The following is a 24,175-nucleotide window of genomic DNA, read 5'->3' on the forward strand; positions in this document are numbered from 1 at the left end:
TTGACCATTTATTCCTCCACCATTTCACCCACCCTTGGGGCTTGAAGGCTCTACGTTGAGCTCTGTCTCCGGTCAATAGACGAGTTTTTTTCTCCGTAAATTGACTAGTTTCTTATGAAAAATGTTATCTACCATATGACATAATATTAGATATTGTAGACGACAAACTAATAGGTCAATATATATTTTATCGGTTCTACTAAAAAAATCAACAGAAGTGAAGCCAACTCAAATGAATTAGTTAAAAAATAAGTTCGTTATAAAAAAAATTATTATTCTAATTTTTTGAATTTCAAAATCAATATAAAAAAAATTAATTTAAAAAATTTATATTGTGACTAATTTTAATAGTTAATTTTAGTGTGTAAATAGTATTTTTGAGAATTATAATATACTATTTTCAAAAACTCTTAAAAAGATTAAAGGATATTTTATATTTTGAAATAACTTCTAATTTTACACTTTTGTCAATTTTTTTTATGGTCAAAATTAGTTTAGTTCCAAAATTACCCCGCATAATCCTAACATCAATACCATCATCTCCACTGTCAACATCAATACCATCATATAATCCTTTGTAAGCATGATTTTCACTCAAAGAACCTGGCTCAATAAGAATATCAACCTTGCATGCATAGTCATAAACTTGAGGTTCAATTGACTAAACAGCTTTTCACTATATCAAAGCAGCACCACCTTTTCTCCATCTCTCAACAGTTTAACGCAATCAAAAAGCCTTCCAACCTAATCCATCACGAGCAAACTCCTAAAAAATACATTCAACAATACTTTTTTAACCTTTTATATGAGCATAGTAGCAAGCATACACTTGATTTGGTTGTTGCAATAACATGTATTGAGCAATGAAAAAATAGTCACTTCTACCTTAGAAATTACCTTTGAGATGTTACATCAGATGATCTAATCATTAATTTTCTTTGAAACGCTGTACAATTAACACTATACATAATATCTATCTATGAAACTAAATTGTTGAAAATTTCATCATACAGAAAATTCTCTAGCTTTTCTTTTTGGCTAAAACGGAATTCTTTTAAGTTTGATCTACAGGTTCTTTGTTGATTCTGGTGTGGGCAATATAAGTTCTGCTGGTCTAAAGAAATCCTTCAATAATTCTTCCAGACCTAGCATTCTTGTATATAGTGGATGCTTCTTCCATTATTTTGGCCTGGGAGAGCAACCCTGCTCTCTTTCTTCCAGTTGGATGAGTGGAGAAATATTCCAATATGTTTGGTTGGAAGGAAAGAAATAGAGAGGAAAGAAATAGAAAGGAAAGAAAGGAAAGGAAAGAAATTGAGTGGATTTTTATTTTCTTTAGATGTGTTTGGATGAAAGGAAAATAAGAAGGAAAGAAATAGTATAAAAAGACAAGTTTACCCTTATATTATAAAATATATTGAAAAAGGTAAAGGGGTAATATTGGAAGTAGAGAGAGATAAATAGTTTTCTCTCTATTTTCTTTCCATTGTTGGAGGGAAAGAAAATTGGTGGGTCCCACCAATATTTTTCCATTCATTGTCCTTCCTCTCCCATTTCTCTCCTCAACCAAACAAAGGAAAATAACTATTTTCCTTCTAATTTCTTTCCCTTCCTTTTCTTTCCTCCCATTTTCACCTCAAACAAACACACCTCTGCCGAGTCACCGTTGACTTCTCCCAGTTTCTGATACACTGGGCACCACCCGTGGATCATATCCAGCGGAAGCAATTAAGAGCAGGCCAATATAATCAGCTTCCATTTCCATCCTGAAAACAGGATTTAGTTATGAAAGATTGAAGGAAGAAAAAGTTTCCACAATATCTACCAAGAGAAACAAGTACAAGCAGCATGTAGATGATTATTTAAGCATAATCCGAAATTTAAAACAACATTGACATGCTGATAGATGGCACACAATAATGTCTCAACGGTACTACAATTGAGGATGTCTGAGAAAAGACATGTCAAAATTTGATTACTGTATCACAACACCACAGTTTCAAATGAATTATTAAATTCCATCTAGCTCAGAAATTTTATTCAAAAAAGATATCAACTATCATTCACTTAATTGAAAGTATGGTAAAGCATATGGTAAATGAAATGGAGTTCTTATCCACAACAGCATTCTACACTATTTTGACAGTGATAGCAAACATGATGTTAAGTAAAATGCAACAAGTGTAATCAAAGAACCACAGAGGAAATTGACTTATTAGAAAGACATGAACCAAGTTATACTGTCGAGAGAATGTTAGCCTCAAGAAAACAGAAGCCATTGTGTTGACGATCACCATATCACGGGAGGCAAATTGAAAAAGAATCAAGTGCAGGATAGCAAACCACAAGGTCTTCGTCAAACCTTCAGCGATGTGACTGGCCACAGCATGGCCAACCTAATTAAGAAGAAAACACAGACAAATCAGCACAGAGATCTTTCAGACGAATTAATAAACCCTAAACCCTAAACTGAAAAAACAAAGCACAATTATAGTGGCAATCTCAGCATCACTCTTAAAATGCTCTAACAATCCGGTGTATACAACAATCTTACCACCAGGTAGAAAAATGGCACTGACAACCGAATCATTGACAACAAGAACCTCCCAATTCAATCCATCGAGATGCGAGATAGCTGGCCCTTTCTTTCTACTTTGCTGAACCCAACTGTCATCAAGGATTTCATCTTCCTTGTGCCAACCACTCTCTGCCTTACAATAAGCACTAGCATTAGTCAACGATTTCAAAGTCTCCTCAGTATGCCCTTCAAACCCTGTGATATGTACTGATGCACAACCAACATCACTCCAAACTTGTTCCTTGCTCAAACCTCTCAGCAAGGTATCAATGATTTGATTTCCATTGTTAAATTATATTTTTACCAAAATTTTTTTAAAAAAATTTAACAATTAAATTATTTTTTTAAGAAACTCTTCAATAATTTTTTAATTATTAAATTGTAATTTTATCAAAATTTGTGTTAACAATTATTTTTATATTTTGTTATTAATTTTTTGATATCAATATATATTATTTTAATATTAAATATAAAAAATTTTACTACTATTAATATGTATAATAATTAAATAAATATATATATATATATATCAAAAGATAATTTTACCAAAATATTTTTAGTTAATATTAAAATAATATATATTAATATCAAAAAATTAATAGTAAAATATAAATATAATTGTTAACGAAAATATTAGTAAAATTATAATTTAATAATTCAAAAATTATTGAATAGTATCTTAAAAAAAGATAATTTAATTATTAAATTTTTAAAAATATTTTGATAAAAATATAATTTAATTAATAAAAAATAATTTATTAAAGGGTGGGGTTAAAAGTGAGTCAAGCTAGCTCAAACTTGACTTGTTAATAGTTGATAAACTGAGTTCATAAGCTGATTAATCGAGCTTGAGTTTGGAATTGAGTTCAATTAAATGAGTTGAGTTTAAATTTAGATAAGCTGACTCGATTATATATATCTCCTATATACATTTAGTTTATAGCTTTTGATATTATATATATACATATAAAATAGTAATATATAATTTTATATATATTAATATTTTTATTTAAAATTGTATAATTAATTTTTATATGATTTTAATATAAGAGATAAAAAAAATTATAATTAATAAATACACAATATATAAAATTATAGATTATGTATCTATTATTTAAGCTACCTCATGAGCTCGAATTAGCTCATGAATTTTCGGTGTGCCAAATTTAAACTTAAAAATAGGCTCAATTATTAATGAGTTAAGCCGTAAACTGAACTTAATTTTTGTAAGTCGTGTGTGAGTTTAATCTAGTTTAACTCATTTTCAGTCTTACTTAAAGGTATATGTTAAGATAATAAATTAAATTTAGAAAAATAAAGAATTTCAGTTTTTAATGAATTTATGTTTTAAATAAAAAATATTTAAAATATTCTATCAATAACATGATTGTGAAAATTGGACTGAACATGCTATTAGACCGGTCCAATCATGAACGGGCAACATTAAGAATCCGGTCAGGCATGTAAAACTGATGATCAGAAAATTGTTGAAGAACCGCTAAATCGGCATCCGGTCGGACCGAACCGAGACCCGGCCGGTTTACCCAAAAGCGAAGCTACTCATTCGTTTCTTTCCCCCTTTCACCCTTCCCTTCTTTCATAATCACAAAAATGAAAAATCACAAAAACTAAGCCTACACCACCGCCGCAAGGAGTGGCATATTGCCGCCGTCCATTAAGTTCGCCGTCCGTCCGTCTATCTAGCTTCCGTGGTGCTCCAAGCCTTCAACCCCTGTTCGCTGTCATCGATTGCAGCTGCTTCCTTGAGCTCGGCGTCCGTCGTCTTTGTCTGCTCAGCCGCGCTTCCGCCGCCGTTTCTTCGCCGTTCACGTTCGTCTCTTCGTTCAGCCGCCGTATTCCTTCGGTTTCTTCGCCGTTCACGTTCGCTCGGCGTTCACCGTTCGCGTTCACTCGCCGTTCACCGTTCGAGTTCGCATTCGCGTTCGTCTGGAAACCTCGTTGCTCTGCGACCAACCCGCGCGCTCCACCTAGCCGTCGAACTGCTCTCTTTTGTCGCCGCCGTGAGTTCCCTAAACCCGCCACCAATACTCTGCTTCAAACTCTGCAACTTCTGATTTCTATTACAATAAGTAACTATTTGATTTGGTAGTGGTTTGGATTTTTTTCATAGATTATACAATTGTTATGTTCTCTTCTCTATCCTTTGAGTTCTCTTATTTCGTTTTAATTTTACCGCACTCAACATGTTTGATAGAATGCTTTAACCATATTTCTGGTTGGTTTTATAATTTCTAGCTTTTAGAAACTTAGTAAGTTGATTGCATGTGAAATTAAGAATAATTGGATCTTAGTAATTAGGAAATTTTAGCTGCACAAATAGCGTCTTTGCAGAAAACATATTAGCATGATGATTCCACTTGCATTAGTGTTAAATTTTAACTGTTATTGTGAACTTGTTAATTTGCTCATTGTTCTTGTGTTGTTGTTCTGTTATCTTTAATTTTTTTCCTTTTTGTTGTGATTTTCTGTTCTTGGTTTAAGCTGTGATTGAAGGTTCTTTGGTTTGGGTATTCTTCACTTACCTGGAAGCTTAGCTTTTATTCTTTGAGCATACACGTATCAAATTATTGTTTTCAGCAATGGTGATTTTTAGATCTTTTCTTGGTTGCTTCGTTTTAAATGTTCCTATTGGTGTTGTTGTGTTTTGCTGTGATTTAAATGAAAGATTCTTCTTTCTTTTTTCGAATGCCCAGTCAGTGCTTGGTTGATTGGTTTTGCTCACTGACTGTATTTAATGATAAATTTTAAATTGATAACTCTATTACTGCTTTACTGTCTGTTTCTGTAGTTAAATTTTATTAAAGTTTCTTGAATTTGCACTGCCTATGTTACTGATTCACTGTTCCTTCATTGCTTTTTTTTTTTTGTTGTTAATCATTGTGATGAGCTTTGTTAACTTAAAATTGGGTTGAAAACTGTTAATCTTCTTCATTTTCACTGTTCTAACTTCTGTTCTTATTAAAAAATTTGCAATTTGTGATCTTTTGATTTATTATATGCTTCATGTTTTCATTGTTCTGTTCTTATGAAGAAAAAATTTGCAATTAGTGATTGTATGATTCATGTTTTGATTGTTCTGTTATATAAAAAAGATTCTGTTTTCATTGTTTTGTTCATTGTTTGGTTGCACTGTCCCTGCTCTCGATCTCCGCCGACTCGCTGCCCCTCCTCCCTGTTGGATTCTTTTTGTTTCAGGCTCTGTTGTGTGTTTGTTGTGCAGCACTATCATTTTTTGTTTTACTTTTTGACTCAGCTACATTAAGACAATGTTCTCTATTTTTAACTTGTGCATTGTAATTCAGTCCAGCTATTTTTAATGGAAGTATAATTATGTTAATTGTCAACAAATTTGCAGCAAGTTTTTGCATATTTTGATGATTAATTACATGTAGTTGGTGATATTTTATATAGGGTTTTAAATTTGAAAGATATTTTAGGATGTTTATTTATAATTTATTTATTATTTTATTCTGGAACAGTTTTTTCGGTTAAACTACGGTTAGACCGGTTAGACTAGTGAACCAGTGACTAGTGCGGTTTGATGACTGTCCGGTTTTCATTGGTCTCCACCAAACCCAACCTTCACTCACGGCAACAACTTCACCTGCAGAGCAGGACAGCGTTCATGCTTTAACTACTACCTCTCTCTTGCCGCCTCTGCTGTTGAAAATAACTTAGAATGAGCCATAAATTGCAGGTTATGAATATGTAACCAGGAAAAGGAGTTGCCAATTGCAGGCATGTCCCGTTCCACACACATCCTCCATCACTCCCACCCCTTCTTCACCTCTGCCGCAACCTCTGCCGCCATCACTGCTGCCGCCTCTCCTGCACCCACCACCCTCACGTCCTTCACCGTCACGCCCCCAGTGCACCCCTGGCCCCGCCGCCTCACTCCTAAAACCCTTGCCTCCCTTATTTCCCGCCAACACGACCCAAATCTCTCCCTCCAAATCTTCCACTACGCCCTAACCCACCACCCCAATAGCAACAACAACCACCTCGCCCACCACCCTATTCCCTTCAACGCCATCATTCTCAAGCTCTCCCGTGCCCGCCACTTCCCCCAAATCGATGCCATCCTCTGTGATTCCCATATCACTGACGAACAACCGCTTATAACGCTTATTCGCGGGTACGGCCTTGCTGGCCGCCCAAAATTGGCACTCAGGACCTTCACGAGGATCGAATCTTTTGGGATTCAACCCTCCACGAAGGCCCTGAACGCCACGCTTAATGCCCTGGTTCAGTGCAAGCGCTATGATTTAGCACATTTTGTTTTTAAGAATTCTATGGCCAAATTTAGGGTTGTGCCCAATGTGGTTAGTTGCAATATTTTGCTGAAGGCTCTTTGTAAAGGGAACAATGTAGATGCAGCGGTTAGGGTTTTGGATGAGATGCCTGCAATAGGTGTGGTGCCCAATGTAGTTAGTTACACTACTGTTTTAGGTGGGTATGCTTTGAGGGGTGACATGAGGGGTGCAAAGAGGGTTTTTATGGAGATTTTGGGGAAAGGGTGGATACCTGATGCAACTACTTACACTGTCTTGGTGAGTGGGTTTTGTAGGCAAGGGATGTTTGTTGATGCAATTAAGGTGATGGATGAGATGGAGGAGAATGGGCTTGAGCCTAATGAGGTTACTTATAGTGTTATGATTGAGGCGTATTGTAAGGGGAAGAAGTCCGGGGAGGCACTTAATGTGCTCGACGATATGCTTGGGAAGAATCATGTGCCGAGTTCGGCGCTGTGTTGTAGGGTTGTTGATATGTTGTGCGAGGAAGGGAATGTTGAGAACGCTTGTGAGGTTTGGAGGAAGCTCTTGAGGATGAATTGCAGCCGCGATGATGCTGTCACGGGTACTCTTGTTCACTGGCTGTGTAAGAAGGGGAAGGTGATTGAGGCAAGGAAGGCGCTTGATGAATTTGGGGGTGGTGCGGTTCCAAGTCTATTGACATATAACACATTGATTGCCGGAATGTGCGAGAGAGGGGAGCTCTGTGAGGCTGCTAGGTTGTGGGATGATATGGTGGAGAAGGGTCGCGTACCTAATGCATTTACTTATAATATGTTGATTAAAGGATTTTGTAAGGTTGGTAACGTGAAGGAGGGAATAAGGATTCTAGAGGAGATGTTTGAAAGTGGATGTTTGCCTGACAAATCAACATACACGATATTGATTGATGGGCTTTCTTGTGCAAGAGGGATGATGGAAGAAATTAACAAGGTTGTTGCATTGGCCGTATCCGCTGGAGCTGATGATGACATGTGGGATATCTTCCTGAAATCTGTTGCAAATAATTTAAATTTGAATGCAGCTGAATTTGATAGGATATTGTTGGAGAGTGTCTCATGAGGTGCAGTGAAAAGCATGTTAAAGAAATTGTTGTTTAACCATGTCAGTGTAAACACATCAAGGTGCACTTTTTCCCTTGGATCTTTCAACCGCAAACAGTTTATCCATTGTGAAGGTATGCTTCTACATTGTATACTATCCAGTTAGTGAACTTGGAAATTTTAACCAATTGACAGGGGACCATTTCTTGGTGTATTTTGTGTATAATCGGATTTGGTTCCGTCACAGCAGCAGATTCATCTTGTTCTGCAAATTTATAGAAGGTTGGTTATCAAAATATGGTGAAGTTAGTGAGCAAGTAGCCAACATGATTTGGTATTATAGTTTAGGTAGCTGCTTCTCAGTGTTTCTAAATATGGCATGAGCATCTTCATTAAATTGTTGGCCTTATAAGGGGTTTCTTTTTGAGTGTCGAAGACCGAGAATTCCTGGAACAAAAGAAAATGATTCTTAATACACTTGGATGGCATGGACAAGGTATTCTTTCAGTTCTTCCACTTGGTGCTATAATGTGTTACCTATATTTTGCTGTGAGGTTGCAACTTGCAGGGTTGTTTGGAGAAATTTGTTAGGATCATTTGTAAGTATTGGGATGTCCTTCTAGATCCCTATGTTGAATTTCATTCTCGTAATTTATTTGGGAGATTTTAGGAGATGAAAGGAGCATAAGGTGCTATGAAGCTATGCCTCTTTGCCATAATGAAGGTGCATTTGATTGGTTTTCTATGCTTATTTACAGAATTTTGCACTTGGTTCATAAAAAAAGTTTTCTGATCATATTATTAGAGTGGTTGAGCTGTTCTTAGCTTTCGGCTAATTTTTATTTTTTGGGACATTTGGGCTTCTGTATTTTAAAAAGTTTTCTCCTTTTTTTTGTTGTAATCCTTCAACTAAAACACTCTTCTTCTTGCTTAATCTGTATATTACAATTTCTTTTTTACCATAAAATAAGAAAGAGACAGGAGAAGTATTAGTAATGTGAAACTTTAGTGAAGACATTCTATTGTTTGGTTCTATTTCTATGAATCTGTACCATGTGTATAACTGTATTCGCAATTCTGCATGCTTCACTTTTACTTGTCACAATTCATGTGCATCATAGAGGATCGTTAATAATGCTTATATATATACACACGCGACAAATGATGGAGATAGACGATTTAAATAAGAGAAAATGACTGAAAATGTGAAAATAAGATCAGGTATAATTTGATCATTTTGATCAAATTTAAAATCTTTATAGACAGGACCAATATATATATATATATATATAGCAGATAAATGTCAAGAATACTTAATTTTTCTTATTGTAGATGTATTAAAACATCACATTACAGTTTGATAAAATGACAGCTATTTCATCTTATTTGAGTAGAAATATGGTATGATTTTCTAATCACATCATTGCAATTTTCACCTCTCTTCTTTCTTTTGGGTCTGGACCTCTCTTCTGGGTCAAGGTCTATTGGTAACATTTTTTGCCAAAGCCTAGGTGCACTCTTATATGGGCAGATGGGTTTCTCTTACACATTTCCACGGTCCACTACTTGTTGCGCAAACTACATGTGTTCATGTTTCCCATTGCTACATGTGCTTCTCATACACTCTTCCATTGTGAATTATGCTTCCTATTCCATAATTTTCGTAAGAGTAATTACCTAAATCAGTCCTAAAAGTTTTGAAATCAAACATTTTAGATTTTTAGTCGCTTAAATTTTAAAATACACAAAACAGTTTTCAATATTTACTTCCGTTAAACAATATAATCTCCCTTTGTTAGTCACTAACGGTGACGGCTAGGACTGGAAGTGAGTCAAGCTAGTTCATGAGCTAGCTCAAATTCGACTCATTAATAGCTTGATAAGTTGAACTTGTGAGCTGATGAGCCGAGTTTAAACTTGGAATTTAGCTCATAAATTAAATGAACCGAGGTTGAACTTGGATAAGCTCAGCTCATTAACTCGTGAGCTGATTCGATTTTATATGTATATATGATCTTTAATTATTTAAAATTTTATATTTATTTTTTTATATATTTTGATGTAGGATATAAATAAAAAATTTATAATTTATTGATAGATAGACAATATATAAAATTGATATTTTTAAATATTTTTAAAATATATGTTATAATTTATTGATATAAAATTATAGATTATGTTCCTATTATTTGAACCAGCTCATGAGCTCGAGCCATCTCGTGAGATTTTGGTGAGCCGAGTTTGAGTTTAAAAAATAGGCTCGATTGTTAATGAGTCGAACTGTAAGGCAAGCTCAATTTTCATGAGTCGAGTTTAAACTTGGTCTAGCTTAGCTCACGTCTAGGGGTGGCAAGCGGGGAAGTCCGCCCTGCCCCGTCCTGCCTAGTGAGGCAGTCCTAAAATCCCACCCCGCGTTGCCTAACTGCAGGCTGGCGGGCTAAACTCGCCAAATCTCCTATTTTTTTAACTATTAACTATTAAATAATATATATAATCATTTTAATAAATTTATAATTTTTAAAAGTATAAAAAGATGATAATTTTTATATTCACAAACATTAAAGTCTTTGTAATTATAAATATCTAATAAACATAATTATAAACCAAGTTTTCATCCAAAACATAATTATAAATATTGTCTCCAAAGCAAAATAAACATAATTCAAAACATAATTATAAATATTCTCGTCAAAACAAAATGAACATAATCCAAAACACTTAATTTTCATCTTTATTCTCTTGTAAGTTGCGTGTGAGAAAGTTGGATTTTGGCCCAAAAATTGTAAAACTACACCCTTGCCAAAAAACACTAAATCCAGAGGCAAAGTCCGTCCCGCCCGCCCCGTCAAGCCCGCACTTTAAGTGGTGCAGATTAGGTGAGCTTTTGCTATTTGACTGTCCCAATTTTTCATCACGACCCGCTTTTTTGGCGGGTTATGTGAGCCGACCCGGCGGGTTATGTGAGCCGACCCAGCGGATTTAGACCCGTTTGTCACCCCTACTCACGTCTAGCCCTACTGACAGCTGATGTGGAATGTTAACTCGCACACGTGACTGTTAAGTGTTTACATATGCATTCTGGACAAATCAGTCCCAATAGTAAAGTACAAAACAATCTCAAAAAATTAAAAAAAACCTCAAAATAATTCCTAAAAATTTTCAAAAATTCCGAAATAGTCTCTTTGAATATTTTTAATCTTTGTCAAAAGTCATCGCCTTATAATATTTTTGTTAATGAAAAATAAAATATTATTAAAAATATACAATAAATAAAGAGTACAAAAATTAATAAAATATATACTAAAATATAATTTTATTTATTAACACTAAAATGTCATAAGAAATGACATTATTTAATCATTAACATATGATACCTATATTGAAGTGTCGTAGAAACCATAATAATAACAACTAAATTTAAGAGGCTATTAAATTATGAAGGTCATTATTTATATACCTAACCGCCTAAGATATTGACACTAAATAAACTTCGAAAAATATTCCTATGTGAAAAAAATATATTTTTTTTAGCATAATTGCTAACTGTGGTAGCACTAACAGCTTTAACACCAAGCATATTTTGTACAACATTACAACAACTAAATTCTAAAACTTTTTAAAGAATATGAACAGAATACTTAGGATTTGTTAAGACATTTTTTCTTTCAAGTATTGCAAAGTACGAGGAGTTTCACATTGAAATTTTGTAAATCATTTACATTCATCTTGTAGTTGATCAACACTTACAAATTTGACTTTATATATGAATTGGTTCATATTGCATGCAAGTTCCAAAATGTTGCATTCATAAGCATTTGTACAAATACTTTTAATTGTTTATATGTAAAATTTTATGTTAAATGAAAGTTCTCCTATCTCTTTAAACAATAATATTCATTCTCTTCTTTATCATTAAAAAATGATCATAGAATATGACACTTATAAATTACATTAAATTAATATCTTGCATGGTCAAAAATAAATATTGGTTTATTTATTTTAAAAATAATTTTTTTTGAAAAAATATGCCTTTTCAAAATTAATTTATAATTTATTTTGAAAATACATAGAAAAATTTTATATATAAATAATTAAATTTGAGATAAATAAATCGAAAATGTTAGAAATTAAAATTTATTAATTTATAAATAATTATATATAAATAATTCAAAAGTACTATTTTGAAATTTTTTAAAATTTTTAGGACTGTTTTGATTTTTTTAAAATTCTTTGAAGACTATTTTGTACTTCAATTTAGAAATTTATTTGTTCAAAATACATACATAGATATTTAACGGTCATATATGTAAGTTAACGTTTCACATCAATAGTTACTATTAATGACTAACGGAAAGAGACTGTATTGTTTGACAAAAATAAACGTTAAGAATTATTTTATGTATTTTAAAATTTAAAAGACTAAAATATTCGACTTAAAATTTTCAAAGACTGATCTAAATAATTACTCTATTTTTTATTTTAAGATGTAAATTTTCAAAGACTGATATGAATAATTACTCTATTTTTTATTTCAAGATGTAAAACTGGAATTTTAAATCGCCAAAGTCATAAAGAGGATAACAAATTGAAAGAGAGAGTGAAATTTTAATGACTTTCATATTAAACATATTATAATGGGATCGAGTTATGCTATATAGAAAATCTTTTGTGTTTTGTGTTAAAAATAATTGATAAAAAATGAAAAATATAAATTACAAAACAATTGTCTTGTATACTATAAGAAAGAATTTAAGAAAAAGATGTACATAAAAATTTGTGTTAATATTATTTTTCAAAATGATTCTATACTTAATGATTGTATCATTTTAAAAATGCTTTTAATCAATCTTAAAATATTTATCCTATACCTAATTATTATTATTATTATGGGTTTATTTATTTATTTATTAATTGATCAATTTAATGCTCAACAATTCAACTTGTAATTGTTCGAACAGTACAGCAGAAGAAAATATTTCACCAAGTATAGTTAATGAAATCCATATTAGTTTGAACGGGAGTGGTAAGTAACATATTGGCATATGTCTGATGAGGATTGATGCAGCGCAAAATTCAAATTTAGAGGATGAGAATACAGTGGTGGATGAAACTGGATTGGAAGATGAAGGGGCTGTAAATAATTTGGAAGATTCAGAGGGCTCAGAGCAGGATGTAAATAGTGAAACTAATCAAGATGAGCACAGAGAAAGTTGGGATAAAAATATGGCTAAAAATGGAGCTGCTTAAGATCTGGCAGGCAAATCAGGAGCTGTTTTATATGACAAGGATGGAGACATTATGGCTATTCTTCGACCTCAGAATGAAGTATTGGTACAAAAAGAAGACAAGCAAAACAGAAAGAGAAAGCAGGAAGGAGCCGCCCCAAAAACCGGAATAAGGTGCATAATAAAGTTTTTAAATAATCTTAGTTCGTGGAATATGAGGGTTTTAGGGGGTGTTGGAAAGTGGAAAATGGTAAATATTTAAGCGTAAAAATAATGTGAATATGTTAGAATTGATAGAGATAAAGAATGAGGTGATTACTAAGTTTGATGTAGTGCAAAATGATGCGATGGATTTGGAATTTGTGGGATCGGAAGGTGCTTCTATAGGTTTATTAATAATGGAGGGATGATATGATATTTAAGTTGAGTAATTGTCACAAAGAGGAGAGATGGTTGTGTTTACAAGGGGAATTGACAAACAATAATTTTCATTTGTGTGGTTTGCTTGGTGTATAGTGCGTATACAAGGGAAAAGGAGCTTGCTATGTGGGAAGAGTTGAGTTTTTTTTATCGAGAATATGTCAAGTTCCTCTTTGCTACATAGGTGTCTTCAATGAGGTTGTGCAGTTAGAAGAAAGGAAAAGCGCTAGTGTGTTAAGAGCAATATGAAACTGGTGGATATAAAGCTGAATGACCATAAGTTTGCGTGCTTCAGGAGTCAATCTTGCAGTCGATTTGATAGAATGTTGGTGAGTTTGATTTTATTGTTATCATTTGGAGGACTTAGGTAAAACAGAATGACAGAATCTTTAGGAATTAAGAAACGGACCTTACAGGAGTAGTCAACAGATCGATTAAAAATTACAAAGAGTGGAGTGATATTTGATCTTTTGGTTGTTGATGGCTTTTACCGAAGAAGATTAAGAATTAGTTTATTTTATCTATTTAATACTTTTCTGTTGATATTCCACCTTATTGTGTTAAACTTTTTGTTTCAAAAAAAAAAATCCAACTTGTAATTATTGCTGGTATCTGCAAGTTTAAGAATAACATGAACATAGTTATATATTTGAGTGGTAACATAGATGTTAAATTTGTCGTCTAGCGAAAGGGACCACAGGAGTATGTAGCAGGCTTTTTCATCGGAGGTTATCTCCTGTGAGTTGAAGTAGCCATGCATTCTCCATTTCTCTCGATTTGGAGGGACACAGGAGATACATGCATAGAATAAAAAAAAAAGAAAAACATTATATATGTAATTATTGAAGCGTTGCTAGGCGGCTAGCGCGGACAAATAAAAAAGCTTCACCATTGTTACTTCAACGTACGGTACGTTACACACACCACGCTCTAACACTACTATGTGTGTACTGGCTAGCTACTAGTATAGTACTTATTATTATGGGAAATACTAGGTAGACAATGATCTTGTTGAATAATATAAACAATGGATTCTAAAAATTAGTCTAATTAGATTATTAACACAGTATACCTGTATATACTTCCTCTCCCAAATCCTAATTTTAATCATCTTAATTACTAACATCATAGTCATCCCACCCACTCCTCCCTTTTTTTGACCTAGCAGTAAAAACTTTTTCTCTTTTTCACTATTCAAACAGCATTCAGAAAGTAGTAGTCTTCCCCTACCCCCAATTGAAACAGCATTGACAAAAGAGGACATTCCCACATCCGGCGCTTCTTCTCTACTGCATCCTGTCGTCCATCCCGTCCCTCGCCGAACCGACTATCCCCCGGGTGTCTCCATTGTGAAGACGAGCAGCAGCAGGTAAACCCCCTGTCGCCGTCGCGTGGAAGTCGCCCAGCCGCCACCCGCGTTGTCTTTTAACAGCCATCTCCCGAGGTTGGATCCCCTGTATGTCCGCGCCGCTTGGAGTCTTCCTCGGATAAAACCAGAGCAACCGTGGTGTGTGTTTGCTTGCCTCTATTGAAGCTTAGTCCCCCGATAGCCATTTCTTCAAGGTTTAGATGTTCATAGTAATTTTTATGTTATGGTTGCATAGAAGGATTTTGCTGCTTGTGGGAATTTCTGGGCCTGTTTGACTTCTTCTAGTGTTTGTTAACATAAGGAAACTAAAAAGAATAATGATCCGTACATGTTGTTGAGGATCCGATTTTTCGCGTCTTGATTTTTAATGGTTGACTGTTTTGGGTTTGTTTTGTAACCGAGTATTAATAAGTCAGCAATTGGTGTGAAGCATGTGCTTTAAATTTGTTGCTTTGTGAGTTGTTTAATCTCTCTAAGTCGGATGGTCATTTCTATACATAAACGGATGGTTTAATTTTTTGCACAGTTGTTTGAAATTTGGTTGAGGATGTTAACTTTTTTTCCTTCTAATACCTAACTTAAAAGGGTGTCACATTTGAATAATTGTTCAATTCTCTGATCATGCATATTTGATTTTGAAGAGATAGGTTTGAATTGGTATCCTGCTTATTTATTTAAGGAAAAAATTGTAAGTATAATTTGGAATCAATTTATATTTTTCTAGTCTTAGCTGAAAGTGTATTTTACTTTTTTCTCACATGTCTACTTGCATTTGATGCATTTGATTGGATAGGATCTAAATGAAAATAGTTTTGGCGTTGAGTTTGACTATGTAAAGACTCTATTTACCTGTTGATCAGCATATTTGACTACCATCGCAATAAATATTTGGGAACATTCTAAATAACCCAGCTTTAGACTTTAAAAACAGTGAGTATGTTAGTATGAATAGTCCTTTTGACACACCAGATCGAAATAAATAGTGCGTTGTCTTGAATTTGCAAGTTAACTGCACTACGTAAGTCAGTATTCATAAGACGCCATACACCTTTCATCCACCCAAACTACACTCGTAAACTTATAATCGTCATCTACATTCACTGCATAAAAGTAGTTCGAATTTAACTCCTTCATTCGCATAAAGTAATTCAGCATCTCCTTGACATCTGCGTTGACATTTGTGGATCGGAGTCTTGATAAAATGTAATTCCTGACGTCCTTCTCTGAGAAGCCCAAGTTCGAAGGCCCACCAACTTCATTGGATAATGCTAGAAAGGTCTTGTTGGATCGAATACCCGCCTCATCATTAACCTCAATGATGCACTTCGCATGCATTGTTAACTCCCTGTTCTCATGGTAGTGCACCGCCTTTTTAGTTAAATACGGGTGTGAGTGATTTAGTTCAACCTTCAACAAGACCCAATCATGCTTTTTCCTGTCAAACTTTGCATATATTCTTGCTCTGCACCCCACACCTGCAATTGTGTTCTTTCGTGTGGGTGCTTTGACATAAGACCCCCGGAAACCCTCCCGATTGCAATGAATAGATTGGTTGATTGGTTGCTTTGTCATCCTGTCAAAATTTGTGGCACGTATCTTACTTATGAAGCCAACTTTCTTTGCGTAGGTCGCATAAAAATCCTAGGCCAACTTCAAATGCTCAAACCGCATCTCAATTCTTGGTATTTCATCTTCAGCAATGCAACTATGATCCGGTAACTGCGAATCAGTTCAAAATAGACATCATTTGATGAACACGATGATTAATGGTCAATTCAAACATGCGGTTAATGAAAAAACAACAATAAACTTGAGTCCAAACCTCATCAACAAGTTCTGTGTCATCACATCCCAACTCAGTAATTTCCGTACATTCTATGGCCTACAATCAATCATACACAACGTAAATAGATACTATAATAAAATATTGACTAAATAGATTTTATTAATACTATATCAAAAAATATGATCTTAAAATTTATTAATATACATGAATTTAAACGAAATCAGAACAATGAGACTATACTCATACAAAGTGGCACCTAACCAGTTAGTTTTATATTAATTATTTATATAGAAAATGCATAAATCTACCACATATAAAATATCACTACACAAACTAAAAGAGAGTCTTCTACTATCATGGAAAAAGTCTCGTTATTAGCTCCTATAATTTTCTTACATATTTATCCACATTTGTTAGTGCATGCATGGTATGATAGCATACAGATGGGATTCTTACCATTTTAGCCGCAACCATGGACAAAATTTTCTTATTTAACACTATACATAAACATCTCAGGGTAACCTATTAAAAAGGTATTGTAACAACTTATCATCTCCAGTAAATAAACTTCCATCTTCATCTTCTTTAGAACTTGAACCATGGTTCATTGTAACTAGTTATAAAAACTTAACAAGAACCCAATCTGTAGCTAGTAAGTAGTAACAACTAACCAGTACATTGTATTATGACATCCCACCATTCTAAAAATGTAATTATTTTTTCTTTTTAGGTAGAAAAAATTGAAACTAATTTTTTTTACGGGATCATCCACTTATATATTACACTTTAACTAATTACTACATGAACGGACAAGAACACCATCCAAATTGTTCCTTTTGTAACAAAATATCATCATGAATTAAGAATGTTGATCTTTTAATAACCATTTAATTTATATGAAAATAAACATACGTCTGAAAGAAACAAGATACATTGTTTACCTTGTCCAATTGTTCACTTTCCTCGTCGAACGAATTGAACAGGTTGTCAATCGAATGCATGGTAATGCCACCGGTGAAAGAATCTGGTGCGAGACAACTCAATTTAATGAAATTATGCTCCATTAAAATGGCTGTGAGAAGTCACGTACGTATGAAACAGGAGCCGCAACTTTTCCGTGTATTACATCGGATCAGTTGGTAACGACGAGGCTGCAATGGTGGAGGCCTTGGGCTGCAGGGGCTGCACAGTGCGTGATCGCGGAGACCTACGGCGGGCTGCACGGTGCGCTGGTTGTGGGGTATGGTGAAAAAAATTTCTCTGCTTGGGGGGCTGACCGGACGTTAGAACAGGGGGAGGCAGCGTCGGTCGTGAGTGGGCGGGGAAGGCTAGCTTCGTTGTTGGGAAGGACCACCAAGAAAGGGAGGAGATATGGTTTGAGAGGATAGGAAACGGGTAACTGTTCTCTACTCAAAAATCTTATTTTTTAAAATTTGAAAAATAGTTATTATTATAATTAAATTAATTACATCATTAATTAAATTTATGAGTAATTTGCATTTGTAACCCAATTATTCATATTGTTCACTAGAAGTATTATTCACCTATACTTTTCCTATTATTATTATTATGGGTTTATTTATTTATTTATTAACTAGTTAATTGATCAATTTGATGCACATATCATTTTTGTGTGAGGAAAACAAGGCTGATTCTACTATAAAAAAAGAATAATGTGGTCCTCTGAAGATCTGAAAGGTTTTATAAAATAAAAAAGTTGTAGGAATTGATTTATAAATATTAATTTATTTAAAAAGCTTTGTTTTAGGAAATTGTTTAGAAATAGGGAGAAATTGCTTCGACTGAGCTACAAGGGAGGGGTATTTTCGGCTACTTGCTGTGACGGAGGAAGATTGAATCTCAGGACACTCATATCAATATCTCTCTGCTGTGCTTTCTATCCACCTGATCCAGTGATTCAGATCCACGAGGTTAGTGTAGTTTTTTGCTGCATGAATGTTTGAGCTAGGAATTGGGGAAGCCTACAACGACAACCCCTAATCTTTAATGAATGTTCTGTATGTCACCATGCTAATTTTCTTTCTTTCGTTGGAGGAAATAAACACACGTATCTGGGGTTGTTTTTCACGGTTTTAGTGGATTGTAAAGTGAATTTTGAGAGTAAGTTAATGATAAAAGGGGGAAGAAGAAAGGGATTGTGCTTTCTGTTATAAGTGAAAATTCCTCTAGGAGTATATGAAATATTTGCATAAAGAGAATTGGTTAAATACCCTCCTGATAAACTTTGTCCAAACTTAATTTTGTATTTTTGTTTGTCAAAGTTTTGAAAATAATAATTCCAAGGATGTTTCAGGTTTATAACGATTATGAGATAAGGGCATTGTTCATGCTGCTCTCCAACTCAAGCAATTGGTACACTCATATTTTATCAATATCCATCTTTCATTTCTCTCTAATTTTTATAAATTTGGTTTGAATTCTTCTTTTTATGATGTTGGATACCTTCAGAGCTTGGCAGCTTTTTCCTTTTTGCATTTTGCTCACCACCTGTTTGTAATTTTGTTTCTTTGTTAATGTGTTCAAATAGGCTGCATTTGTTTTGTGTATCCTTTAATACATAGACACAGAGACATAGACACTGAAGACACAGATACAACAAGACACAAATTTTTTAAACTTGTTTGATATACAAATATAAAATAGAAGACACAAATCACAATCTTGTTAAATTTCAATATTACCCTTATTGCAAACTGTTATCAGGACCACCACTACATAACCACTATCTCAACCAAACTACCACTATTAACAATCAGCCACCATCTCAACAAAAAATAACTACCAATAATAATCTAAAACTAAAACAAATTTAATCCAACAAATATCAACAAAAAATTCAATCTAATAAAATTAAAACAAAAATATTTTAACAAAATTTAACAAAAATTCAAAAAAATAAAAAATTAAATTATACAAAAAAATAGTGCAAGAAGGGAGAACAAATCTGGAACATGATAACAAAGCACGGATCTAGAAATACAGTGCGCGGAAGAACGGAGAATGGATCTGAAAAGATGGTGAAAGACGAGAGAATAGTACACAGATTTGGATCGTCGACGAGAAGTGAAGCAAAGGCAACAACTGCAAAAGGTAACGGCGAAAAGACAACTGTGAAGAGACAAAAAAAGTGAGGGAGGAGAAAAGGGAGGAAAGGCGGTGGTCTGGGTGGAAGAGAGGCGGTGGAAGGAAAGGAGGAAGAGAGGCAGCAATGATTTGGGTGGAAGGAAAGGAGGAAGAAACCCGACGGTAGACTAGTGCTACGACTGGAGGAGGCGGTGGTGGTCGGAGTGACAAGAAGAGAAGATGAGAGGTTGAACTCTCTATATTTTAGAAGAAGTTGAAGGGTAATTATGAAAATTAAATGTTAAAAATAGTGTGTCTATGTCTCAAGTTTAATGTTCCACCCCTCCTTGCTATACACAAATTTTGTGTGTCTTTTGTGTGCCTTTATGTCTTCTCGTGTCTATCAGAATTTTGTGTCTTACTAACCAAACGAAGAACGTGTGTGCTTTCGTATCTATATTTTGGGTAGACACACCCACTAACCAAACGCGTAGTGAAGGAGACATGGAGGGTTGAAGTGGGAGACATGCAATGCACTATACCCGTTACACTTGGGCTCTCGGGACAAAGTGTTGAGGCAACACATTTGGTTCATAAGAAGTCTTCATGGCACAAACTTCTTGCCTCCATTGGTGCTCATGAAAATTTTTCAATTAAGGTAATCTCATACAGAAGTTATAAAAATTCTCAACTATACAAGTTTAGGTTCAAAATCAATCAAATTTATGATTCTACGAATAAAATTTTACAAGTTTGAGTTTTATTATTGAAGTTTAGGCATGAAAAATGTATAATTTGATCATAAAATCATTAGTAGACTAATTAGCTATAAGTTAAAATAATTTAAATAGTAATTAGAAGAGTTATGATGGATTATGAGAGAAATGAAATTTAAGTCTCACTTTCTTAAATTCTCTTTCAAATGCTTGTAATTTGCATTGACTTTTTGTTACCCTATTTTAGCTAAAACTTTTGATTATGCTTTTGGAATTTGACAAAATCATGAGTTTCTAAAGATGCATAATTTATGAATGCACATAACTCATATTCTATGCCTTGAATTTCTTCATATTTTTGCTTACTTATTTCTGATTGCACTGCTAGCGACAGTTTAAGTATAGTCAGAATTTTGTAGTCGTCTTTTATTTTTTTTTCTTTTTAATATTTCCTTTTGAAATCAATTAAGATATATGTGACCCCTCTTGCATATGCTATTTTATTGAAAGATTTGCTTTTACAGGTTGTAATTTTTTAAGGAAGTATGCAAATTCTCCAATACAAGAAATACATATATGCTTTTAAAGTAACTACTCCCTCATATATTAAGCTTATATGTGTAATCTGCATTGATTTGATTTTATTTCTTCCATATTGTTTATGTTAAGATTGTCACTTACTTATTTGATTAGAATATATAGTTCCTTAAGTTTTATTGAAAACAAAAAAGTTCATAAGGAACATATATTTTTGGTTATACACTCATTGTAGATATTAAAATTGCTTTTTATTGGCATTACCATCTTTATTCATGCAAGTTTTTGTTTGTCAGATAACGGATCAAAGAACTGACTTTAACAATTCACTTGGGCTTGATTGAGGTTCAGCTGCACATTAAAGAAGTTGTCTCAGCTGCGCTAAGTGAACCTGGTAAAATAAATAGAAGGACACATTTAAGGTTTCTTGTATCCACATTGAATTGGGACACATGGCTTTATTGTGACATCATTGACATGAGTTACTACAACAGGATTATATGTTTGTCAAGATTGGGGTGATATTGATCTGAATGTATGTGTAAAATTATTTTTATATTGACAATAAATTAAAATTATATTATTTTTATGCTGACAAAAAAAATTAGTAATTATTTACTTTGCTTTATTTTATTAGCACAAGAAAATATATAATTAATTTAAATCTTTTGACAAAATTATTAACAAAAGTAAATATCAAATTTAAAACTATTATGTACAAACAATGTAGTTTATATATATTGATAAGTCACAAATAGCACACAAATTTTAGTAACTAAATATGCCATAAGTAAAACAAATAATAAAAATATAGTATTATTATTATTTAATTGATATAATTATTATTCGTATAATTCTATTAATTAAGTAAATATAGTCTAGCATTTAAATTTTTAATATATGTAAAAATGAAAAAATTAAATCTTTTTTTATTTTATAAAAAATATTTGTAGAATGACTAGTAACATAAATTTGCAAAAAAATGATATATATACAAACATTCTACAAACATTATATGATAACTAAAAATCTTTAAAAGTAAAATTATAAAAAAAAAATTAATTTATTTAGAATGAAAGTAATATAATTAAGTATAATTTACTTAGATGTGATTAGAAAATAATTGAATACTATGTACAGTAAAAAATTGATATTATTGAAGGATAAAATTAAAATTTATTTCTATATATCATTTTTGTCCCCAACGTTTTCGTCCTATTTAAATTTCTAAAATTTCAAAATCGTCTCAATTTTGTTCCGCCGTTAATTCTGTTAATGGATCTCTAACGACAGGACAACATTGAGTCAATTTTGAAACGTTAGAGATTTAAATAGGACGATTGAAATTTTAGGGACAACTTTAAAACTTATCCCAAACATTGGAAACAAAAACAATACTTTACTCTATTCTAAACATAATCAATTCTAAAACATGCCCCTTAAATAATTGTTATATGTTTTGGCTGAAATTAATAATTTGCTGAAATAATATATATAATAAAAGATTATTAATATTATTATTATAGATTACACTTTGCTGGTGAGTTTTTTTTTTTTTGTTTACGCTTTGCTTTGTGACAAATAACTATTAAGGTAACAAAATTGTGTCCAATATAGTTTTATATATAAAGCTGAAAATGTAGTTCTCTATATGAATGTCCATTAAAAGCCCAAATTGCAAAAAGTCCATACACCTCATCTTTCCCTAATTACATCCAAATAAAAAAACTTTTATTAATAATTCAGGCCTTTTTGTAATTATCATAAATTTTGGATAAGAATATAAATTCGCATACTCACTCAGTCACTACTTATTGCACAACAGTCACATATTTAAAATCATTATAAAGTGTCCTTTAAGAATCATTTTATACTTTTACCATCATAACGAAATTAGGAAAACAAATACAAATCACTAGTGCATTAAGTATTAACTGTTAAGAAATTTGAAAAAAATAAGAATTAATTATATCAATCACCAGCTTTTGTATTTGGTGAGTTTCATGGTAGATTTATTATGGTATTTAAATTGTCTAATTTCTTTTTTAAAATAAAAAATAAAATATTTAAAATAAAAATAAATTATGTAAAATTTATTATATATTATTTATTTACTTTTTGTTAGTAATTTAGATACAATAGGTACCATAACATTCATCTTTATACTTATGTTGTGTCACCAAAACCGTGTTATATATACCCGTTACCCTCTCTATATGTATAACAGTTTTTCCTTCCTTCATTTCCTTCTTTCCCTACAATATTCCCGCCCGATTCTTTGTACCATCTGCACCTCCTGCTAAGCCGGCCCTTGATCCGTTCGTTCACCTCGTCTCCTCCTCTCCTAGCTTTTGCTTCTGCTTCCGCATCGAGCTCGAGGTGCCAGAGCCTGTGACTGCCGGCATTGAGAAACTCACATTGCAGGTAGCGCTGTCCTTGTCGAAGGCATTGCAGATTTCAAGGGGAACCACTCTTTGGTTGAAGCTGCTAATCGTGATCTCCATAGCTATGATGTGAGTAAAAAAATCTTCTCAAAGTTCTCTTCCATCTTTTTGCTTTTTTAGAACTCTTTATTCTTTCTGAGTGTGTTTATTTGTGTTAAACTTTGAAATTAATGCAATCTGTCAACTGAATGTTGAATTAACATACATAAAATTTAATTATATTTAACTATTTTTTTAAATAATATAATTTGTTCAGGTTGCTATCGCTCCTGAATTATTAAATGATCCAGTAATAATTAATAAAATATATTTTTTAAAATTTTTTAATAATTGTTAAATAATTTTAATTTAATTTTAATTATAATTTAATTTTTTATATATTATTTAATTATTAAATATATTTTAGTAAATATTTTGACAATGCGAATCAACGAGGTTTTTTTTGTGTTAAATCTGTTATATTTGTAAATTCTAAAAAATCGTGTTTATTAGTTGACGTAAATACAACACAATCGATCGAATATCGCAAGTTTTTTCAAAATTCAATTGATTAGAAGTATAAAACATTCTATTGAATTTCGCAGGCAAGATGAGTTTTTCTCAAAATTCAATCGATTGAAATGGTTACACAATCGATTGAATTTCGCAAAGCAACAATAA

The 24,175-nt window shown here is 32.8% G+C and overlaps 1 protein-coding gene, 1 long non-coding RNA gene and 1 other non-coding gene across 4 annotated transcripts; 2 read left to right on the forward strand and 1 right to left on the reverse strand.

Moving 5' to 3' along the window:
* Nucleotides 1-833: 833 nt before the first annotated feature.
* On the reverse strand, nt 834-2,883 carry LOC112697499 (uncharacterized). Of its 2 annotated transcripts, XR_003151248.3 has the most exons (3): nt 2,555-2,883; nt 2,232-2,396; nt 834-1,766 (listed from the first exon to the last, which is right to left on the reverse strand). It is a non-coding gene; the product is annotated as an uncharacterized protein (transcript). The 2 variants fall into 2 exon arrangements; XR_011874642.1 differs by lacking the exon at nt 834-1,766 and having other exon boundaries at nt 2,035-2,396; nt 2,555-2,867.
* Nucleotides 2,884-4,167: 1,284 nt separating this feature from the next.
* LOC112697500 (uncharacterized) lies at nt 4,168-8,937 on the forward strand. The gene is made up of 2 exons (XM_025750701.3): nt 4,168-4,599; nt 6,079-8,937. The coding sequence occupies exon 2, from the start codon at nt 6,340-6,342 to the stop codon at nt 7,951-7,953; it is 1,614 nt and encodes a 537-aa protein (XP_025606486.1). The 5' UTR covers nt 4,168-4,599; nt 6,079-6,339; the 3' UTR covers nt 7,954-8,937.
* Nucleotides 8,938-18,350: 9,413 nt separating this feature from the next.
* Nucleotides 18,351-21,675, forward strand: LOC112698304 (uncharacterized). The gene is made up of 4 exons (XR_003151486.3): nt 18,351-18,665; nt 19,049-19,107; nt 20,288-20,476; nt 21,368-21,675. It is a non-coding gene; the product is annotated as an uncharacterized lncRNA (long non-coding RNA).
* Nucleotides 21,676-24,175: the final 2,500 nt, after the last annotated feature.

The sequence above is a fragment of the Arachis hypogaea genome, chromosome 16 (assembly GCF_003086295.3).
Source record: "Arachis hypogaea cultivar Tifrunner chromosome 16, arahy.Tifrunner.gnm2.J5K5, whole genome shotgun sequence".
Taxonomy (NCBI): domain Eukaryota; kingdom Viridiplantae; phylum Streptophyta; class Magnoliopsida; order Fabales; family Fabaceae; genus Arachis; species Arachis hypogaea.

Bases quoted from the DNA above. Each gene is read 5' to 3' on its own strand.
- LOC112697500 (XM_025750701.3), top strand. From the start codon at position 6,340: ATGTCCCGTTCCACACACATCCTCCATCACTCCCACCCCTTCTTCACC.